The 19,720-nt window shown below is 51.1% G+C and overlaps 1 protein-coding gene across 1 annotated transcript in view; it reads right to left on the reverse strand.

Annotated features, from left to right (window-relative positions):
* Positions 1-12,413, reverse strand: part of LOC144686331 (NACHT, LRR and PYD domains-containing protein 3-like) — a 57,606-nt gene extending 45,193 nt beyond the window's left edge. Inside the window, 2 exon segments of the mRNA XM_078551412.1 lie at positions 2,281-2,376; positions 12,282-12,413. Of these exon segments, the coding sequence (XP_078407538.1) occupies positions 2,281-2,365 (85 nt within the window). The 5' untranslated portion in view covers positions 2,366-2,376; positions 12,282-12,413.
* Positions 12,414-19,720: the final 7,307 nt, after the last annotated feature.

A 19,720-nucleotide genomic window follows, 5' to 3' on the forward strand; every position in this document is an offset into this window, starting at 1 on the left:
CTCCTCAACCCCCACTTATGGCACCTCCCCATGCCCACGCAGAAGATGCAACACCTGCCCCTTCACTTCCTCTCTCCTCACCGTCCAAGGGCCCAAACACTCCTTTCAAGTGAAGCAGCATTTCACTTGCATTTCCCCTAACTTAGTCTACTGCATTCGTTGCTCCCAATGCGGTCTCCTCTACATTGGAGAGACCAAACGCAAACTGGGCGACCGTTTTGCGGAACACCTGCGGTCTGTCCGCAAGAAAGACCCAAACCTCCCTGTCGCTTGCCATTTTAACACTCCACCCTGTTCTCTTGCCCACATGTCTGTCCTTGGCTTGCTGCATTGTTCCACTGAAGCCCAACGCAAACTGGAGGAACAGCACCTCATCTTCCGACTAGGCACTTTACAGCCTTCCGGGCTGAATATTGAATTCAACAACTTTGGATCTTAAACTCCCTCCCCCCATCCCCACCCCGTTTCTCCCCCACCCCCGGCTTTTTTGTCAATAATTTATATAGATTCTTCTTTCCCCACCTATTTCCATTATTTTTAAATCTAAAACTAAAACCTTGTTAGCCTTTCCACCCCACCGCCACTAGAGCTGTACTTTGAATATCCTGTCTTCCATTCTTAATTAGCACTTTTCTGAGACAAAACACCTCTTTGACCCTTTTGTCTGTGACATCTTTTGATTATCTGCTCATCTCCACAATCACCACACCCTCAATGTCTCTCTCTCCCCCCACCACCTCCCCCCCCACAACCCACCTTAAACCAATTTATATTTCTCCCTTCTAACTATGCTTCAGTTCTGCCGAAGGGCCATGAAGGCTCGAAACGTTAACTGATTTCTTCTCCGCCGATGCTGCCAGACCTGCTGAGTTTTTCCAGGTAATTCTGTTTTTGTTTCGGTTGATTGGCACCCCATCCACAAACATTCACTCCCTCCACCACCGACACAGTGGCAATAGTGCGTACGATCTACAAGATGCACTGCAGGAACTCACCAAGGCTGCTTAGACAGCACCTTCCCACCCACAGACGCTACCATCTCAGAAGGCAAGGGCAGCAATAGATGGGAACACCACCATCTGGAAGTTCTCCTCCAAACCACTCAGTATCTTGGCTTGAAAATATGTCACTATTCCTTCACTGTCGCTGGAACTCACTCCCTAACAGCACTGTGGATATACCTGCGCCATATAGACTGCAGCAGTTCAAGGCGGCATCTAACCACCATCATCTCAAGGGCAATTTAGAACTCAGGATGGGCAATAAATGCTGGCCTAGCCAGTGAAGCCCACAACCCATGAATTAATAATTTTTAAAATGTTTTAATTGGTGGATGGGATGCCGATCAAGTGGGCTCTTTGTTCTGGATGGTGTAGATTTTTGAGTGTTGTTGGAGCTGCAGACATCTAGGCAAGGGGAGAATATTCCATTGCACTCCTAAGTTGTGCTTTGCAGATGGTGGGCAGACTTTGAGAAGACAGGAGTGAGTTACTCTCCTCATAATTCCCAGCTTCTGACATGCTCTTGTAGCTACAGTATTTATATGGCGAATCCAGTTCAGTTACTGGCCAATGGTAACCCCCAGGATGTTGATAGCGGGCAATTCAATGATGGTGATGCCATTAAATGTCAAGTGGAGATGGTTATATTCTATCTAGTTGGAGATCATCATTGCTTGGCACTTGTATGGCATGAATGCTACTTGCCATTTTATGATCAGGTAGCTCTCGGAGGTGGGACATCCTTTCTGATAGCAGCTTAAGTCTTGTTCTGAGCCAATTAATGGCCCTATGGCTGTTAATTTGGCTCGGACACTCCCAGTCACATGGAGCTTGGTGCAGCTTAATTTTAATCCAGGGAGGTGGTGCGGGTCACGGCCTTGGTGTGGAATTCTCCCCATGGCTCTATGACTAGGGAGTATAGTAAAAAAGATTGGAGCCAGACCTTTCAGGAGTGAGATTATAATAAAAACTTCAATACAAGGGAACCCTCTTCGTTAAGCAGCCAGTTGATTCTAGATCTGAGGTGAGGTGACTGTCCCTGCCATCATGGCAGCATTTGGCCACGCATGGCTCAATGCCAGGTATCTACTGAACAGTTCCAGTACTCAGGGGCTCCCTCAACCTGTGACAGTGTTGTCCCTTTAGAGGGTCACCCATTTAATTCCTTCTACTCGGCCCCTGTCCTGTTCCCTCTTCTTGTCTGAGCTGCAGGTCTTGCACAAGATATGGTCAATCTATTAGCATAGAAATTTTATTCTGAAGTATTTTATGAACATACCTGTGCCCATTCTCATTCCTTTTGTAGTTGTTGGATATTCTGTCTCGTTTGGACCTTCAGCCATGGTGCTGACAGATGTTCCCATATTAGGATGTTCTGTAATAAATATTAGACGAATACAAGGATTAGATGGATATGTTAAAATCAGAAGAACATTGACAGCTTCAAACAGTGAGGCGATGCACAGCATTTATTTGCAGGATACCGTTAGAGATTTTACAGTCTCACAAATGTCACGGTGATACAGATGGTAGATTTTTTGGCTGCTAGACAATGTACGACCTGCTCTCACCCTTCTCCTCAAAAAATCCATGCTTGACCCCTTTGTCCTTGCAAACAACTGTCCTCCAGTCTCCTTTTCCCTCTCAAAGTCCTTGAACATGTTATTATCTCCAAAATTCATGCCCATCTTTCATGGAATTCCATGTTTGAATACCTCCAATCAAGGTGCAACCATTCCACAGGACCAAAACTGCTCTTAATGAAGTCACAAATAACACCCTTCCTGGCTCTGACAGTAAGAAATGAAGCATTTTCATCCTTCCCGACCTGTCTACAGCCTTTGACATGGTTGACCACATCATCCTTCTCCAACTCCTCTCTGCTGTCACCCAGCTGGGTGAAAATGCGGCAAAAGTTCCCAGATCAATTCTTATCTATTAAATTGCAGCCAAAGAATCTCTTCCCACTCCCACACCATTATCTCTGGTGTCCCCCAATGATGTCTCGTTAGCCCTCTTCTATTTCTCATCAATACGCTGTCCCTTGGCAACCTGGTTCCACATGTAAGCTGAGGACACCCAGCTCTACTTCATCACTGCTTCCTGTATCCTGACTCTAAACAAGTCCCTTTTACCCATCACCTGTGCCTACTGGTCCACGCTGGCTCCTAGTCTCACAACATCTCATTTTAAAATCCCCAACCTCACTTTTCAAATTTCTCCATGGCCCCTCTCGTCCTATCTATGCAACCTCGAACAACTCTGGAAGCCATCTATATCTCTGCCCTCCATCTCTCCAAGTCTGACATGTTTCACATCCGGATGATAATCGTCCAAAACTGGAGGCCAAGTTCTGAGCTCTGGACTTCCCTTCCTGAGTGTCTCAGCCTCTGTTACTTTTCTGTTCTCCTTTCAAATTCTCCTTAAGAACACTAACTCTCTGACCAAAGTTTTTGGTCACCTGCTCTGGTACTCCTTCAGTATCTCGGTGCCTTTTTAAAAAGGAATTGCACTGCATTTGTTAAGCAGCACAGGATGTTTTGTTAATGAAAGTTGCTATACAAATGCAATTTGTTGCATTTTCTCCACTTGTGTGTCTCACTGCATGTCTGCCCATACCCTTGTGCCCAATCAAACTATCAGCCAGTGTCCTATCATTTCTTCACTGTCGAAGTATAAAAATGATTCAGTCTCGGATCAGTCTTTTCTCCAAATTACAAATTAAATTATTACCAACATTAATTTGTAAAGAAGTTTGAGACAATGTAAAATTTACTAATCTGCTGTTTAACTCACATTACACCCATCCCCCACTGAACGAACCCCGAAACCCCCACTGACCCAGCCCCGCACCCCCCATTGACCCAGCCCCGCACCCCCCACTGGCCCAGAACCGCGCCCCCCCCGACCCGGCCCCGCACCCCCCACTGACCCAGCCCCGCGTCCCCACTGACCCGTCCCCGCTCCCCCCACTGACCTAGACCCGCACCCCCCACTGACCCAGCCCCGCGTACCCCACTGACCCAGCCCCGCACACCCCGCTGACCCAGCCCCGCACCCCCCACTGACCCAGCCCCGCACCCCCCACTGACCCAGCCCCGCACCCCCCACTGACCCAGCCCCGCACCCCCAACTGAACCAGCCCCGCACCCCCCACTGACCCAGCCCCGTACCCCCCACTGACCCAGCCCCGCACCCCCCACTGACCCAGCCCCGCACCCCCCCACTGACCCAGCCCCGCACCCCCCACTGACCCAGCCCCGCACCCCCCCACTGACCCAGCCCCGCACCCCCCACTGACCCAGCCCCGCACCCCCCACTGACCCAGCCCCGCACCCCCCACTGACCCAGCCCCTCACCCCCAACTGACCCAGCCCCGCACCCCCCACTGACCCAGCCCCGCACCCCCAACTGACCCAGCCCCGCACCCCCAACTGAACCAGCCCCGCACCCCCCACTGACCCAGCCCCGCACCCCCCACTGACCCAGCCCCGCACCCCCAACTGAACCAGCCCCGCACACCCCACTGACCCAGCCCCGCATCCCCCACTGACCCAGCCCCGCATCCCACTGACCCAGCCCCGCAACCCCCACTGACCCAGCCCCGCACCCCCAACTGAATCAGCCCCGCACCCCCAACTGACCCAGCCCCGCACCCGCCTCCTACTGACCCAGCCCCGCACCCCCCACCGACCCAGCCCCGCACCCCCCACTGACCCAGCCCCGCACCACCCACTGTCCCAGCCCCGCACCCGCCTCCTACTGACCCAGCCCCGCACCCCCCACTGACCCAGCCCTGCACCCCACACTGACCCAGCCCCGCACCCCCCACTGACCCAGCCCTGCACCCCACACTGACCCAGCCCCGCACCCCCCACCGACCCAGCCCCGCACCCCCCACTGACCCAGCCCCGCTCCCCCCCACTGACCCAGCCCCGCTCCCCCCCACTGACCCAGCCCCGCATCCCACTGACCCAGCCCCGAACCCCCCACTGACCCAGCCCCGCACCCCCCACTGACCGAGCCCCGCACCCCCATCCCACTGACCCACTCCCGCACCCCCCACTGACCCAGCCCCGCACCCCCCACTGACCCAGCCCCGCACCCCCCACTGTCCCAGCCCTGCACCCCCCACTGACCCGGCCCTGCATCCTCCACTGACCCAGCCCCGCACCTCCCACTGACCCAGCCCCGCACCTCCCACTGAGCCTGGCACGCACCCCCCACTGACCCAGCCCCGCACCCCCCACTGACCCAGCCCCGCACCCCCCACTGACCCGGCCCTGCATCCTCCACTGACCCAGCCCCGCACCTCCCACTGACCCAGCCCCGCACCTCCCACTGAGCCTGGCACGCACCCCCCACTGACCCAGCCCCGCGCATCCCCCACTGTCCCAGCCCCGCACCCCCCACTGACCCAGCCCCGCAACCCCCACTGACCCAGCCCCGCACCCCCCACTGACCAAGCCCCGCACCCCCCACTGACCCAGCCCCGCACCCCCCACTGACCCAGCCCCGCACCCGCCTCCCACTGACCCAGCCCCGCACCCTCCCACTGACCCAGCCCCGCACCCCCCACTGACCCAGCCCCGCACCCGCCTCCCACCGACCCAGTCCCGCTCCCCCCCACTGACCCAGCCCCGCACCCCCCACTGACCCAGCCCCGCACTCCCCATTGACCCAGCTTTGTCCTACCTTCATTCCATTTGCCTTCCTAATCATTGGCTGAACTAACCTGCTAATCTTTAGTGATTCATCTCCCAGTGCACTCAAATCCCTCTGTACACAGAGCTCTGCAATCTCTCTTAATTTAAATAATATTCTGCTTTTCTATTCTTCCTGCCAAAATGGACAAGTTCATTTTTTTTCTATATTGTACGCCATCTGCCAAATTTTTGCCCATTCACTTAACCTATCTAAACCCCTTCGTAAACTCTGAAGTTCTCTTAACAACTTATTTTCCTACCTATTTTTGTGTCATCAGCAAACTTAAGCTACCATGCATTCGGTTCCTTCATCCAATTTATTGATATAAACTGGATATAGTTAAGGCCCCAGCACTGATCCCTGTGGCACTCCACTAGTTGCAACTTGCCAGCCTAAAATTGAACAACTTATTCTGACTCCCTGCATCTTGTTAACTAACCAATCCTCCACCATGTTATTGTGTTACCCCCTCCATCATGAGCTCCTATTTGGTGCTGTAACCTTTAATGTGGCACCTTATCAAATGCCTTTTGGAAATCCAGTGCACCACATCTACAGATTCCCCCTTATCATCCTTGCTTGCAACATAGAAAGATTACAGCACAAGAGAACAAAAACAAAAATACCTGGAAAAACTCAGCTGGTCTGGCAGCATCTGCGGAGAGGAACACAGTTAACTTTTCCAGTCCGAATCACTCTTCGTCAGAACTAAGGAAAATAGAAAAGAGGTGAAATATAAGCTGCTTTAAGGGGGAGGGGGTGGGGGGTGGGACAGGTAGAGCTGGATAGAGGGCCAGTGATTGGTGGAGATTGCCAAAGGATGTCATAGACAAAAGGACCAAAGAGGTGTTGACGGTGGTGACATTAGCTAACGAATGTGCAAATGATGACATTAAGGGTAGAAGGCAGGACGAGCAAGGTACAGGTAGCCCTAGTGGGGGTGGGGTGGGGGGAAGGGATTGAAATAGGCTAAAATATAGAGATAAAACAATGGATGGAAATACATTTAAAAATAATGGAAATAGGAGGGAAAACAAGAATATATGTAAATTATTGGAAAAGGGGGGATCGGAAACGGGGTGGGGATGGAGGAGAGAGTTCATCATCTAAAACTGTTGAACTCAATATTCAGTTCAGAAGGCTGTAAAGTGCCTAGTCGGAAGATGAGGTGCTGTTCCTCCAGTTTGCGTTGGGCTTCACTGGAACATTGCAGCAGGCCAAGGACGGACATGTGGGCATGAGGGCAGGGTGGAGTGTTAAAATGGCAAGCGACAGGGAGGTCTGGGTAATGCTTGCGGACAGACCGAAGATGTTCTGCAAAGCAGTCACCCTGTCTGCGTTTGGTCTCTCCAATGTGGAGGAAACTGCATTGGGAGCAACGAATGCAGCAGACTAAAATGAGGGAAGTGCAAGTGAAATGCTGCTTCACTTGAAAGGAGTGTTTGGGCCCTTGGACAATGAGGAGAGGGGAAGTAAAGGGGCAGGTGTTGCACCTTCTGCGGTTGCATGGGAAGGTGCCGTGGGAGGGGGTTGAGGGAGGAGTGAACCAGGGTGTCCCGGAGGGAACGATCCCTGCGGAATGCCGTCAGGGGGGGTGAAGGGAAGATGTGTTTGGTGGTGGCATCATGCTGGAGTTGGTGGAAATGGCGGAGGATGATCCTTTGAATGCAGAGGCTGGTGCGGTGATAAGTGAGGACAAGGGGGACCCTATCATGTTTCTGGGAGGGAGGAGAAGGTGTGAGGACGGATGCGCGGGAGATGGGCTGGACACGGTTGAGGGCCCTGACAACCACCGTGGGTGGAAAACCTCAGTTAAGGAAGGAGGACGACATGTCAGAGGAACTGTTTGCCATATTTCTGTCTTCACCCCTTCCCCTGTCTCCCAGAACCCTGATAGGGTCCCACGTGTCCTCACTTTTCACCCCACCAGGATCCATATTCAAAGGATCATCCCCCACTATTTTTGTCATCTCCAACATGAGGCCACCACAAAACACATCTTTTCCTCACCCCCTGTCAGCATTCCGTAGGGAGCATTCCCTCTGTGACACTCTGGTCCACTCCTCCATCACCCCCCAAATCCTCATCGCCTTTCAATGGCACCTTCCCATGCAATTGCAGATGGTGCAACACCTCATCATTTACTGCTTCCGTTCTCATGATCCAAGGCCCCAAACACTCCTTTCAGGAGAAAGGGCGCTTCACTTGCACCTCCTTCAATTTTGCCGACTGTATTCGCTGATCCCGAAGCAGTCTCCTCTATATTGGGGAGACTAAACGCAGACTGAGGGATCGATTTGCAGAACACCTTCACTCAGTCTGCAAGCATGACCCAGACCTTCCTGTTGCTTGCCAATTCAACACACCACCTTGCTCCCATGCCCACATGTCCGTCCATGGCTCCTGCAATGCTCCAGTGAAGCCCAAGGCAAACCGGAGGAACGGCACCTCATCTTTTGATTGGGTAATTTACGGCCTTTTGAAGTGAACATTAAGCACAACAACTTCAGACCATGAACTTTGTGCTAGTGAGTATAGGAATAGGAGATAGAAAGGATGAATGCGTGGCTGAAGAGATGGTGCAAGAGGGAGAGCTTTAGTTTCCGGAATTATTGGGTCTGTTTCTGGCGAAGTTGGGGCCTGTACAAGTCGGAGATTTGCTCATGAACTGGAACAGGACAAACATCCTTCTGGGGGGGGTTTGCTAGTGCTGCTGGCTGGGACGGGGGGGCGCAGCTTTAAACTGATTTGGCAGGGGGATGGGATGCAGAGCGGAGGTACAGTAGGGGGTGATGCACAGCCAAATATAGAAGGGAAACGAATCAATCTGGAAGGGAGAACAAATATAGACCTGTTAAGGCACAAAGCTGGATTGCGTTTACTTTAACCCAAGGAGTTTTACCAGTAAGGCCGATGAATTGAGGACATTGATTAACACATAGGAATGTAATGTTGGTGCAATCGGAGAGAGATGGTTGAGGGGAGGACAGGGATGGCAGCTAAATATTACAGTGTATAGAATCTTCATGTGTGACAGGGCAGGGTGTAAAAGAGGAGGTGCCATTGCCCTATTGATCAAGGGTCAATTGCTGCAGTAAAGTGGGATGGTATCATAGAAGATTCCTCAAATGAAGCCATATGGGTAGAACTTAAAAAACAAAAAGGGGGGCAATCTCTTTGCTGGGAGTGTACTTTCAGCCTCCAAACATTCAGGGGGAGAGAGAGGAGCAGATATGTAGGGAATCTCAGTGAAGTGTAAAAGTAACAGGGTAATAATAGTAGGGGATTTCAAATTCCCCAATATTAACTGGGCTGGTCATGATGTGAATGGTGGAATTCTTAAAGTGCATCCAGGAGAGCTTTTTGAGCCAGCATGTAGAAAGTCCTACAAGAGAAGGGGTAGTCCTGAGCCTAATCTTAGGGAATGAAGCCGGGCAAGTGGGAGAAGTGTCAGTGGGGGAGCATTTTGGTGACAGTGACCACAACTCTGAAATTTAAGGTAGTTATGGAAAAGGACAAAGATGGGCTGGAAAGAAAGTTACTGAACTGGGTGAAGGCCAATTTCAATACGATCAATCAGGATCCGGCCAAAGTGGAGTGGGAGCAGCTACTTGTGTGAAAGTTTACATCAGAGCAGTGGGAGTCATTCAAAAAGGCAATAGTGAGAGTTCAGGGCCAACATGTTCCCCTGAAGGTGAAGGGTAGGACCAACAAGTCCAAGAAACCTGCATGTCAAAGGGATATAGCACATTGAATAAGTTTATAAAAGTGGCTTATGTCAGATACAGAGGGCTGAAAACAACAGAAGCCCTCGAGGAGTAAAGAAAGTGTGGGTGGGTGTGGGGTGGGGCGCAGGAGTAATTAAATAATTAGGAGAGCAAAGCAGGGACATGATAAAACACGGGCGGGCAAGATAAAGGAAAATCCGAAGGCATTTTATAAATATATTAAGGGCAAGAGGATAACCAGAGGAAGAAGAGAGCCCACTTGGGGCCAAAGTGGCAATCTGCGTGGAGCCAGAGAGTGAGGTTTTGAACGATTACTTTTCAGCCTTGTTCACTATGGAGAAGGACAATGTAGGTGTAGAAATCAGGGAAGGGCACTGTGATATGCTTGAAGAAATTAACATTGAAGAAAAAGGTATTAATGGTTTTAGCGAGCTTAAAAGTAGATACATTCCCAGGCCCAGGTGAGATGTACCCAAGGCTGCTTTGTGAGGCAAGGCAGGAGATTGCAGGGGCTCTGGCACTAATTTTCAAATCCTCTCTGGCTACAAGAGAGGCTCCAGGGGACTAGAGGACAGCGAATTTGGCACCATTATTCAAGAAGCATAGTATGAATAAACCAGGTAATGACAGGGCAGTGAGTCTAACATCAGTGGTAGGGAAACTATTGGGAAAAAAATATGAGGCACAGGATTAATTTCCACTCGCAGGGGCAGGGATTAATTTGGGATAGTCAGTATGGCTTTGTCAGGGGGAGATCATGTCTAACAAACTTGTTTGAATTTTTCGAGGAGGTGACTAGTTGTGTAGATGAGGGTAATGAAGTTGATGTAGTCAACGTGGACTTAAGTAAGGTTTTTGACAAGGCTCCAGATGGGAGAATGGGCAAGAAAGTAAGAGTCCATTGGATCCAGGGCAATTTGGCAAATTGGATCCGAAATTGGCTTAGTGCCAGGAGGCAGAGTGTCAGGGTCAAAGGTTGTTTTTGCAATTGGAATCCTGTAACGAGTGATGTACTGCAGGGATCCGTTATGGGACCCTTGCTGTTTGTTCTGTACATTAATGATTTAGACGTGAATATAGGAAGTATGATCAGTAAGTTTGAAGATGACGCGAAAATTGGTGGTGTTGTACATAGTGAGGAGGAAAGTCCTGTAATAGTGAGATATAGATGGGCTGGTAAGATGGCCAGAGCAGTGGCAAATGGAATTTAATCCTGAGGAGTGTGAGGTGATGCTTTTTGGGAGGACTAACATGGCAAAGGAATACACAATGAATGGTAGGAGCCTAGGAAGTACAGAGGATCAGAGGGACCTTGGTGTACATGTCCAAAGATCCCTGAAGGTAGCAGCACAGGTAGATAAGGGGGATTAGAAGGCATATGGGATACTTGCCTTTATTAGCCGAGCCATAGAATATAAGAAGAGGGTGGTAATGTTGGAGCTGTGTAAAACGCTAGTTAGACCACAGCTGGATTACTGTGTGCACTTCTGGTTGCCATAGGAAGGATGTGATTGCACTGGAGAGGGTGCAGACAAGATTCACCAGGGTGTTGCCTGGGCTGCAGCATTTCAGCTTTGGAGAGAGACTGGATAAGCTAGCGTTGTTTTCCTTAGAGCAGAGAAGGTTGAGGGGGGTCCTGATAGAGGTATACAAAATTATGAGGGGTGTAGATAGGGTAGATAGGAAGAAACTTGTCCCCTTAGCAGAGTTGTCAATAACGAGGAGGCATCAATTTAACGTGAGGTGCAGGAGGTTTAGAGGGGATTTGAGGAATTTTTTTTTCACCCAGAGGGTGGTTGGAATCTGGAACACACTGCCTGAGGGGGTGGTAGAGACAGGAACCCTCACACCATTTAAGTAGTGTTTAGATAAGCACTTGAAACACCATAGCAGACAGGGCTCCAGGACAAGTGCTGGAAAATGGGATTAGAATAGATAAGTGCTTGATGGCTGGCACGGACATGAAGGGCCTGTTTCTGTGTAACTCTGTCTCTCTCTCTCTCTCCTCCATCTTTACCCCCATTTTTACTCATTTAAAAAAAATACTTCTTTACTTTTATTTATTTTTAATCTATATATTCTTTGTTTTATCCTTTTTCACCACCATCCCTCCCCCCTCCACAGGGACCATCTGTCACTGTTTTCTGTATATGTTGTGCTTTTACACAGCGCTATGCCTTGTTCTTCTATTACCTTTCTGCCATGATCAGCACCTTCTTTAGCTCTTACCACCACCATTAACACTCCCTTTGTTTCTGTCCATGACATCCTCGTCCACCTCTCCTGAGCTCCCACCTACCCTAACCTTCTATTTTGCTCCACCTGCTCCGCCCCCTCTTAAATAGTATAAAATCCATCACATTTCCACTTCTCTTTAGCTCTGAAAAAGTCATATGGATTGGAAATGTTAACTCTGTTTCTCTCTCCACAGTTAGTGACAGACCTGCTGAGTTTTTCCAGCATTTTCTGTTTTTACCTCCAACCTGGTTCGGAGAGTTAATCTATGCAGATGTTATCTGCGGTGCCCTACAGATTCATACCCCGAAGCTCGAAGATTCATTTAACTATGGTGCAACAAAGCTGGGTGACAACCACAAGACATGGTGCCTATAACCGAGCACCAGTAAAACAGCTTCTAGCATATTCCACCTGCAATGCCAACACAACGGCATAGTGAGATTCCCGCTATACTTGTAATACAGAGACCCAGGAGGCAGATGTTGTCGTTTGAATCCAATAAAAATCTGGAATTAAAAGTTTATTGAGCACAGAACGATTGACGAATGTTGTGAAAGCCCATTTGGTTCACTAATAACCTTTAGGGCAGGAAATCTGCCGTCCTTACCTGGTCTGGCCTACATGTGACTCCAGACCCACAGCAATGTGGTTGACTCTTAAATGCCCTCTAGCAAGCCATTTAGCTGAACCAAACTGCTCCAAATCCCCAAAAAAGGATCGAAACTGGACCGTCCACCTGGCATCGATCTAGGCACCGGAAATGACAACGGCAAACTCAGCCCTCATAATCCTGCAAAGTCCTCCTTACCAGCAGACTGCGGCTAGTGCCAAAATTGGGAGAGCTGTCTCACAGGCTGGTCAAGCAACAGCCCTGACATAGTCATCCTCACGGTATCATATCTTACAGATAATGTCCCAGACACCATCAACATCCCTGGGTATGCCCTGCCCTGCCCTATTGGAAGGACAGGCCCAGCAGAGGTGGTAGTACGGTGGTATACACAGTCAACAGGGAGTTGCCCTGGGAACCCTCAACATCATCTCCAGACACCATGAAGTCTCCTGGTCAAACATGGGCAAGGAAACCTCCTGCTGATTACCACGTGCCGTCCTCCCTCAGCTGATGAATCAATGCTTCCTCCATGTTGAACACCACTTGGAGGAACCACTGAGGGTGGAAAGGGTGCAAAATGTACTCTGGGAGGGAGACTTCAATGTCCATCACCAAGAGTGGCTCGGTTGCTCCGAGCCGAGCTGGCCGAATACAAAAGGAAGTGACTGGCGGCAGACAGTTAAAAAATTCACTGGAGGCTGCACAAATATCCCCATCCTCAAATGATGGGGAAGCCAAGCACTTCAGTGCATAAGATAAGGCTGCAGCATTTGCAACAATCTTCAGCCAGAAGTGCCGTGTGGATGATCCATCTCGGCCTCCTCCGGAGCTCCCCAGCATCACAGATGCCAGTCTACAGCCAATTTAATTCACTCCACGTGATATCAAGAAACGACTGAAGGCACTGGATACAGCAAAGAATATGTACCCCGGCAATAATACTGGAGACTTATGCTCCAGAACTTGCCCTGCCCCTAGCCACGCTATTCCAATACAACTACAACGTTAGCATCAACCGAGCTACGTGGAAAATTGCCCAGGCACATCCTGTACACAAAAATCAGGACAAATCCAACTCGGCCAATTACCTCCCCATCAGTCTACTCTCGATCAATAGTCAAGGAATGGAAGGGGTCAGCAACAGTGCTATCAAGCAGCGCTTGCTTAGCAGTAACCTGCACAGTGATGCCCAGTTTGAGTTCCGCCAGGGCCACTCAACTCCTGACCTCATTACAGCCTTGATTCAAACATGGACAAAAGAGCTGAACTCGAGGTAAGGTGAAAGTGGTTTCCCTTGACATCAAGGCCACATTTGACAGTGTGTGACACCAAGGAGCCCTGGCAAAACAGGAGTCAATGGGAATCGGGGGAAAATCTCCACTGGTTGGAGTCATGCCTAGCACAAAGGAAGATGGTTGTGGTTGCTGGAGATCAGTCATCTCAGCTCCAGGACATCACTGCAGGAGTTCCTCAGGATAGTGACCCCGGCCCAACCACCTTCAGCTGCTTCATCAATGACCTTCTTTCCATGATAAGGCCAGAAGTGGGGATGTTCGCTGATGATTGCACAATGTTCAGCACCATTCACGATAATGGAGCAGTCCACGTCCAAATGCAGGAAGAGCAGGACAATATCCAGACTTGGGCTGACAAGTGGCAAGTAACACTCACACCACACAAGTGCCAGGAAATGACCATCTCCAACAAGAGAGAATCTAACCACTTGACGTTCAATGGCATTACAATCACGTAACCCCCACTATCAACGTCCTTGGGGGGCGGGGGAGGGGGGGGCGGGGTTACCATTGACCAGAAACTGAATTGGACTAGCCATATAAATACAATGGCTACAAGAGCAGGTCAGAGGCTTGGAATCCTGTGATGAGTAACTCATCTTCCGATGCCTCAATGCCTGTCCACCATCTACAAGGCACAAGTCAGGAGTGTGATGGGATACTCCCCACTTGCCTGGATGAGTGCAGCTCCCAGGACACCCAAGAAACTTGACACCATCCAGGACAAAGCAGCCCACTTGATTGGCACCACGTCCAAAAAATATCCTCTCCCTCCACCACTGATACACAGTGGCAGCTGTGTGTACCATCTACAAGGTGCACTGCAGGAATTCACAAAGGCTCCTTCAACAGCACCTTCCAAGCACACAGTCATTGCCATCTAGATGGATAATGGCAGCAGATAGATGGGAACATCACCAGCTGGAAGTTCCCCTCCAAGTCACTCACCATCCTGACTTGGAAATATGCCACCGTTCCTTCACTGTCACTGGGTCAAAATCCTGGAACTCCCTTTCTAACAGCACTGTGGGTGCACATATACCACATGGAATGCAGCAGTTCAAGAAGGCAGCTCATCAGCACCTTCTCAAGGGAAATTAGGGATGGGTAATAAATACTGGCCCAGCCAGCGAAGCCCACCTCCCATGAATGAATGTTTAAAATGCCAGCACTAACAGGAAACTGAACATCACCCTGGATGGCCAGAGTCTGAACAATCCCCACCTTTTCTATTTTGGCATCATCCTTGACAGAAGTCTTACATACAAGCAGCACGTCATCAAGACAGCAGAAAAATAACCTGCAACAGGCTCACAGTAAACTGACAAGTTCCTCATGGGGATCACAGGCCAACATCCTGAGGATCTCTCCTCTTGTCATCATGTACTCAACTGCAGAATACTGCAGCCCAGTAAGATACCAATCTGACCACAACAAACGTACCAATGTACATCATGCAGGACTCTTTGACCAAATCACCTCCCTTGGTTCCCTGCTCTGAACAGCAGCACCCCCGCCCCCACCGCCCCACACCATCCCCAACATCAGAAGGATAATTGCAACTGGCAAGCAATTGGCAAGTCTAGTCTAACCTAGAATGTTCTAAGTCAACAACTTCCTCAACCAACCAGCAGTATACCTTCCATCACGCCGTCCCATATGGTTCAACACACGACAGCGAGAAGTAACATCTGTGGACCCGGGGCAGGAGGATTAGCGGGAGAAAACATCCATCAGAAACCACTCTTGTTGTAGAGCCCACTGCTCATCCACCCAGCTTTGAGCTCCTAGAGTGGGTCTCTAAAACCATTTCTAGACTGACCAATACTCTGTGCAGCACTCAACATTAGTGAGGTGATCTCATTGAAACATAGAAGAATCTGAAGGGGCATGACCGTGTAGACACTGAAAAGCTGTTTCCCATGGCTGGGAATCTAGAAGATGGGATTACAGATTATTCAGGATTGAGATATGGAGGAACTGATTCACTCAGTGTTGTGAATCTTTGGAATTCTCTACCCCAGAGATTGTGGATGCTTGTTTGATCTTGCATGGTCAGCAGTGGTTCAAGAAGGGACCTCACCACCACCTTCTCAATTGGGGATGGGCAATAAAAATGCTGCCTAGACAGTGACACCCACATTCAATGAAATAAAAAAGGAAGGATATAAGGAGCAGGCAGGAAAGCAGAGTTGAGGCAGAAGAGTCATTATGATCAGGCATAGTGCAGCAGGCTCAAGAGGCCAAAGGGTCCACAGCTTATGTCCACAGCTACTTATGTTCCTGTGTTAAAATCATGGCATTGCCAGATCAGGAGCCAATGCAGTAACACACTAACAGAGACTTACAGTTCACTGCCCGGCAGACAGGAAGAAAAGACACTGATGTCTGTAGAGGAGCAGTCAGGGTCACAGGAGCAGTCCAGTTCACAGACTCTGCCAGTCAGGCCACAGGTATTAATGGGAACAGCTGGAACAAGACAGAGAGAGAAATGTCTTACCACAGAGCACAGAAAGTATCAAAAACCATCTCCCTCCCATGTCTGAATCAACAATAATTTTCTTCTCCATTTCCCCATATCAATCTGCAAACTTATACTCCCATTGCTTTCTACTTATTCAATTACTGGTGCCAGATATGCTCTCAACCCTTTGAATTAAAAATAACACGGTGAATTTGTGGTCCAATTTTAATCATGATGCAGGACCGAAGAGACTTCAAAGAAAACACACAGATATTGAGACATTTTTTTTCTACGTTATAAACAGAGGTATAGATTACAAAAATGAGGAAGTTATGTTCAATTTTTATCAATCACAGGTTGGGTCTGAGCGAGAATTTCCGGGCCCCAAACTTAAAGAGCTGGAGCAGAATTAATAGAATGGTAGCAAGAATGAGAAACTTTACAAGATAAACTGCAGTGGTTAAAGAAGGTGACTAACCACCAGTTTGTCAACGGCATTTAGGAACATGCAACAGATGCTGGCCTTGTCAGTGACACCCAAATCCCATGAAAGAATTTTTAAAAAAACGTCAGTTATGTGAAGCCCTGGGAAAACTGGTGCTGTTTCCCTTAGAGCAGAGAAGGCTAAAGGGAGATTGAACTGAGGAGTTCAAAATGAGGAAGGTTTTGATAGTGAGGGAGGAAGTTTTTCCACTGGAAGAGGGGTCGGAAGCAGAGGAGGACAGATTTATGGAATCTGTAATTGGCAACGGAACCAGAAGGGAGATGAGTTTTTATTTTAAATAGTGAGTTATGATGATCTGGAAGGAGCGATATGAAAGAGCAGGCGCAGAAGTAACTCCCCATCCTGCACCACCCATTCTCCCCACACCATCCTCCCCTGCCCCCTGCCAACTACCTGCTCTGATTGAGGATCTTAGGAATGTGAAAAGAATTGCTCCGTTGACAGAAACTTTAATGACTGGTGTGGGAGGCCAGGGTAAGGGGACAACTTTCCTAATATCAGAGTCACGATATTCAGGAGAGCAAGTTAGGAAACACTTCCTGACACAAAGGGTGGGGGAAGTGGAGAACTCTGTCCCAGAAAATTTGTGCTCGAGAACATTCCGCACCATATCCAAGCTGTTCCAGTAAAGCTACAACAGCTCCAGCTACCCGGCTATGTGGAAAATTGCCCAGTTATGTCCTGTACACAAAGAGCAGGACAAGTCCAAGCCAGCTAATTACTGCCCCATCAGTCTACTCTCCATCATCAGTAAAGTAACAGAAGGAGTCATCAACTGTGCTATAATGCAGCACTTGTTTAGCAATAACCTGCTCACTGACGCCCAGTTTGGGTTCAGCCAGGGCCACTCAGCTCCTAAACTTATGACAGTGAGATGAGAGTGACTGCCCTTGAGATCAATTCTCCATTTGACTGAGTGTAGCATCAAGGAGCCCGAGCAAAACTGGAGTCAACGGGAATCAGGGGGAAAACTCTCTGCTAGTTGGAGTCATACCGAGCACAAAGGAAGATGGTTGTTGGAAGTCAGTCATCTCAGCTCCAGGAGTTCCTCAGGGTAGTGTCCTCAGCCCAACCATCCTTAGCTGCTTCAATGACCTTCCTTCCACAAGATCAGAAGTGGGGATGTTCGCTGATGATTGCACAATGTTCAGCACCATTAGTGACTCCTCAGATACCGATGCAGTCCATGTCCAAATGCAGCAAGACCTGGACAATATCCAGGCTTGAGCTGACAAGTGGAAGTAACATTCACACCACACAGGTGTCAGGCAATGACCATCCCCAACAAGAGGGAATCCAACCATCGCCTCTTGATGTCCAATGGCATTCCCATCACTGAATCCCCCACTATCAACATCCTGGGGTTTACCATTGACCAGAAACTGAGCTGCACCGGCCAAATAAAAACTGTGGCTACAAGAGCAGGTCAGAGGCTGGGAATCCTGCAGCGGGTAACTCGCCTCCCGACCCCCCCCAAAGCCTGTCCATTGGGCGGGGATTTGATGATGGGGGAGGGGGTGTTTGTGAATGACGGTGAGAAGGTCAGTGTTTCTGGGGAATTTACAGTATTTCTAGAGAGTGAAAGCTTTGTATTGAAGTCAGATTGTTGAATAGAGGGGCGGCCCGGGATTAACCTGCAGCTTTGGAGAGAAAAGGGAGCATTTGCGCCTCTCCTGAGGAAAATGGAGCAATGAGAGGCGGGGAGAATGGAGAAAGGCGAAAGGCTGCTTTTCCCTCCTAGACCCAGCTTCACTCTCGCTCTGAAGATCGTGTCCCCCAGCCCAAGGTGAAGAATGGGAACAAATCCAAACAACATCACCAGGGCTGAGTGAGGAAATCGCTGCCATGTCGGCAATGCCGCCTTTCCAAGGTCCCAGGAAGATGAGGGGATCCTCCCAGTCCCGGGACTCACATTGAAAACCCGCAAACTATTTACAGGCGATTTAAACTCTTCCCGCCTTTTCTCCCAGGCTCCGCTTTATTGCAATATCTGCCCGCCCCGCCCCCACCCCCAGCCCGGCCCCGCCCCCTCCCCCAGCCCGGCCCCGCCCCCTCCCCCTCCCCCAGCCCAGCCCCGCCCCCTCCCCCAGCCCGGCCCCGCCCCCTCCCCCAGCCCGGCCCCGCCCCCTCCCCCACCCCGGCCCCGCCCCCTCCCCCAGCCCGGCCCCGCCCCCACCCCGGCCCCGCCCCCTCCCCCACCCCGGCCCCGCCCCCTCCCCGGCCCCGCCCCCTCCCCCACCCCGGCCCCGCCCCCTCCCCCACCCCGGCCCCGCCCCCTCCCCCACCCCGGCCCCGCCCCCTCCCCCACCCCGGCCCCGCCCCCTCCCCCACCCCGGCCCCGCCCCCTCCCCCACCCCGGCCCCGCCCCCTCCCCCACCCCGGCCCCGCCCCCTCCCCCACCCCGGCCCCGCCCCCTCCCCCACCCCGGCCCCGCCCCCTAGGCCCCAGCCCCGCCCCCTAGGCCCCAGCCCCGCCCCGCCTCCCCCCCGCCCCCAGCGGCTCTCAGGTTAAACACACCCCGGCCAGCGGAGCGGGAAGTGGGTTGTAAACTGGGATCTCCGGCTGGAGCGGTTCCGGATGGAGTCTCTGCAGCTCCAGCCCCCATTCCCGCATTCACATTGGGCCCCAACTTCCAACTCCCGCCGGAAATTGCTGCCCCGCTGAATTTACACTGAAAATAAACACCCGCTTACCGGGTCCGCAAAACTGCGGCCGCTCCCCAGAGCCGCTCGGGGCGGAAAGGGAAAAGGCTCCTCGCGGGCCCAGCGCAGGCCCCGCCCCCGGTTACACAGCACCCGCTGATTGGCTAAAGGGCCAGAGAGATTGACAGGCCAGTGACAAGCTCAATGGGCAGGAATTGGGGGGGTGGTCATGTCTGGAGTTTGGGGGCGGGGGGGTGGTCATGTCTGGAGTTTGGGGGCGGGGGGGTGGTCATGTCTGGAGTTTGGGGGCGGGGGGGTGGTCATGTCTGGAGTTTGGGGGCTGGGGGGTGGTCATGTCTGGAGTTTGGGGGCTGGGGGGTGGTCATGTCTGGAGTTTGGGGGCGGGGGGGTGGTCATGTCTGGAGTTTGGGGGCGGGGGGGTGGTCATGTCTGGAGTTTGGGGGCGGGGGGGTGGTCATGTCTGGAGTTTGGGTGTGCGGGGGGGTGGCCCATGTCTGGAGTTTGGG

Source organism: Cetorhinus maximus, chromosome 11, assembly GCF_964194155.1.
Source record: "Cetorhinus maximus chromosome 11, sCetMax3.hap1.1, whole genome shotgun sequence".
NCBI lineage: Eukaryota > Metazoa > Chordata > Chondrichthyes > Lamniformes > Cetorhinidae > Cetorhinus > Cetorhinus maximus.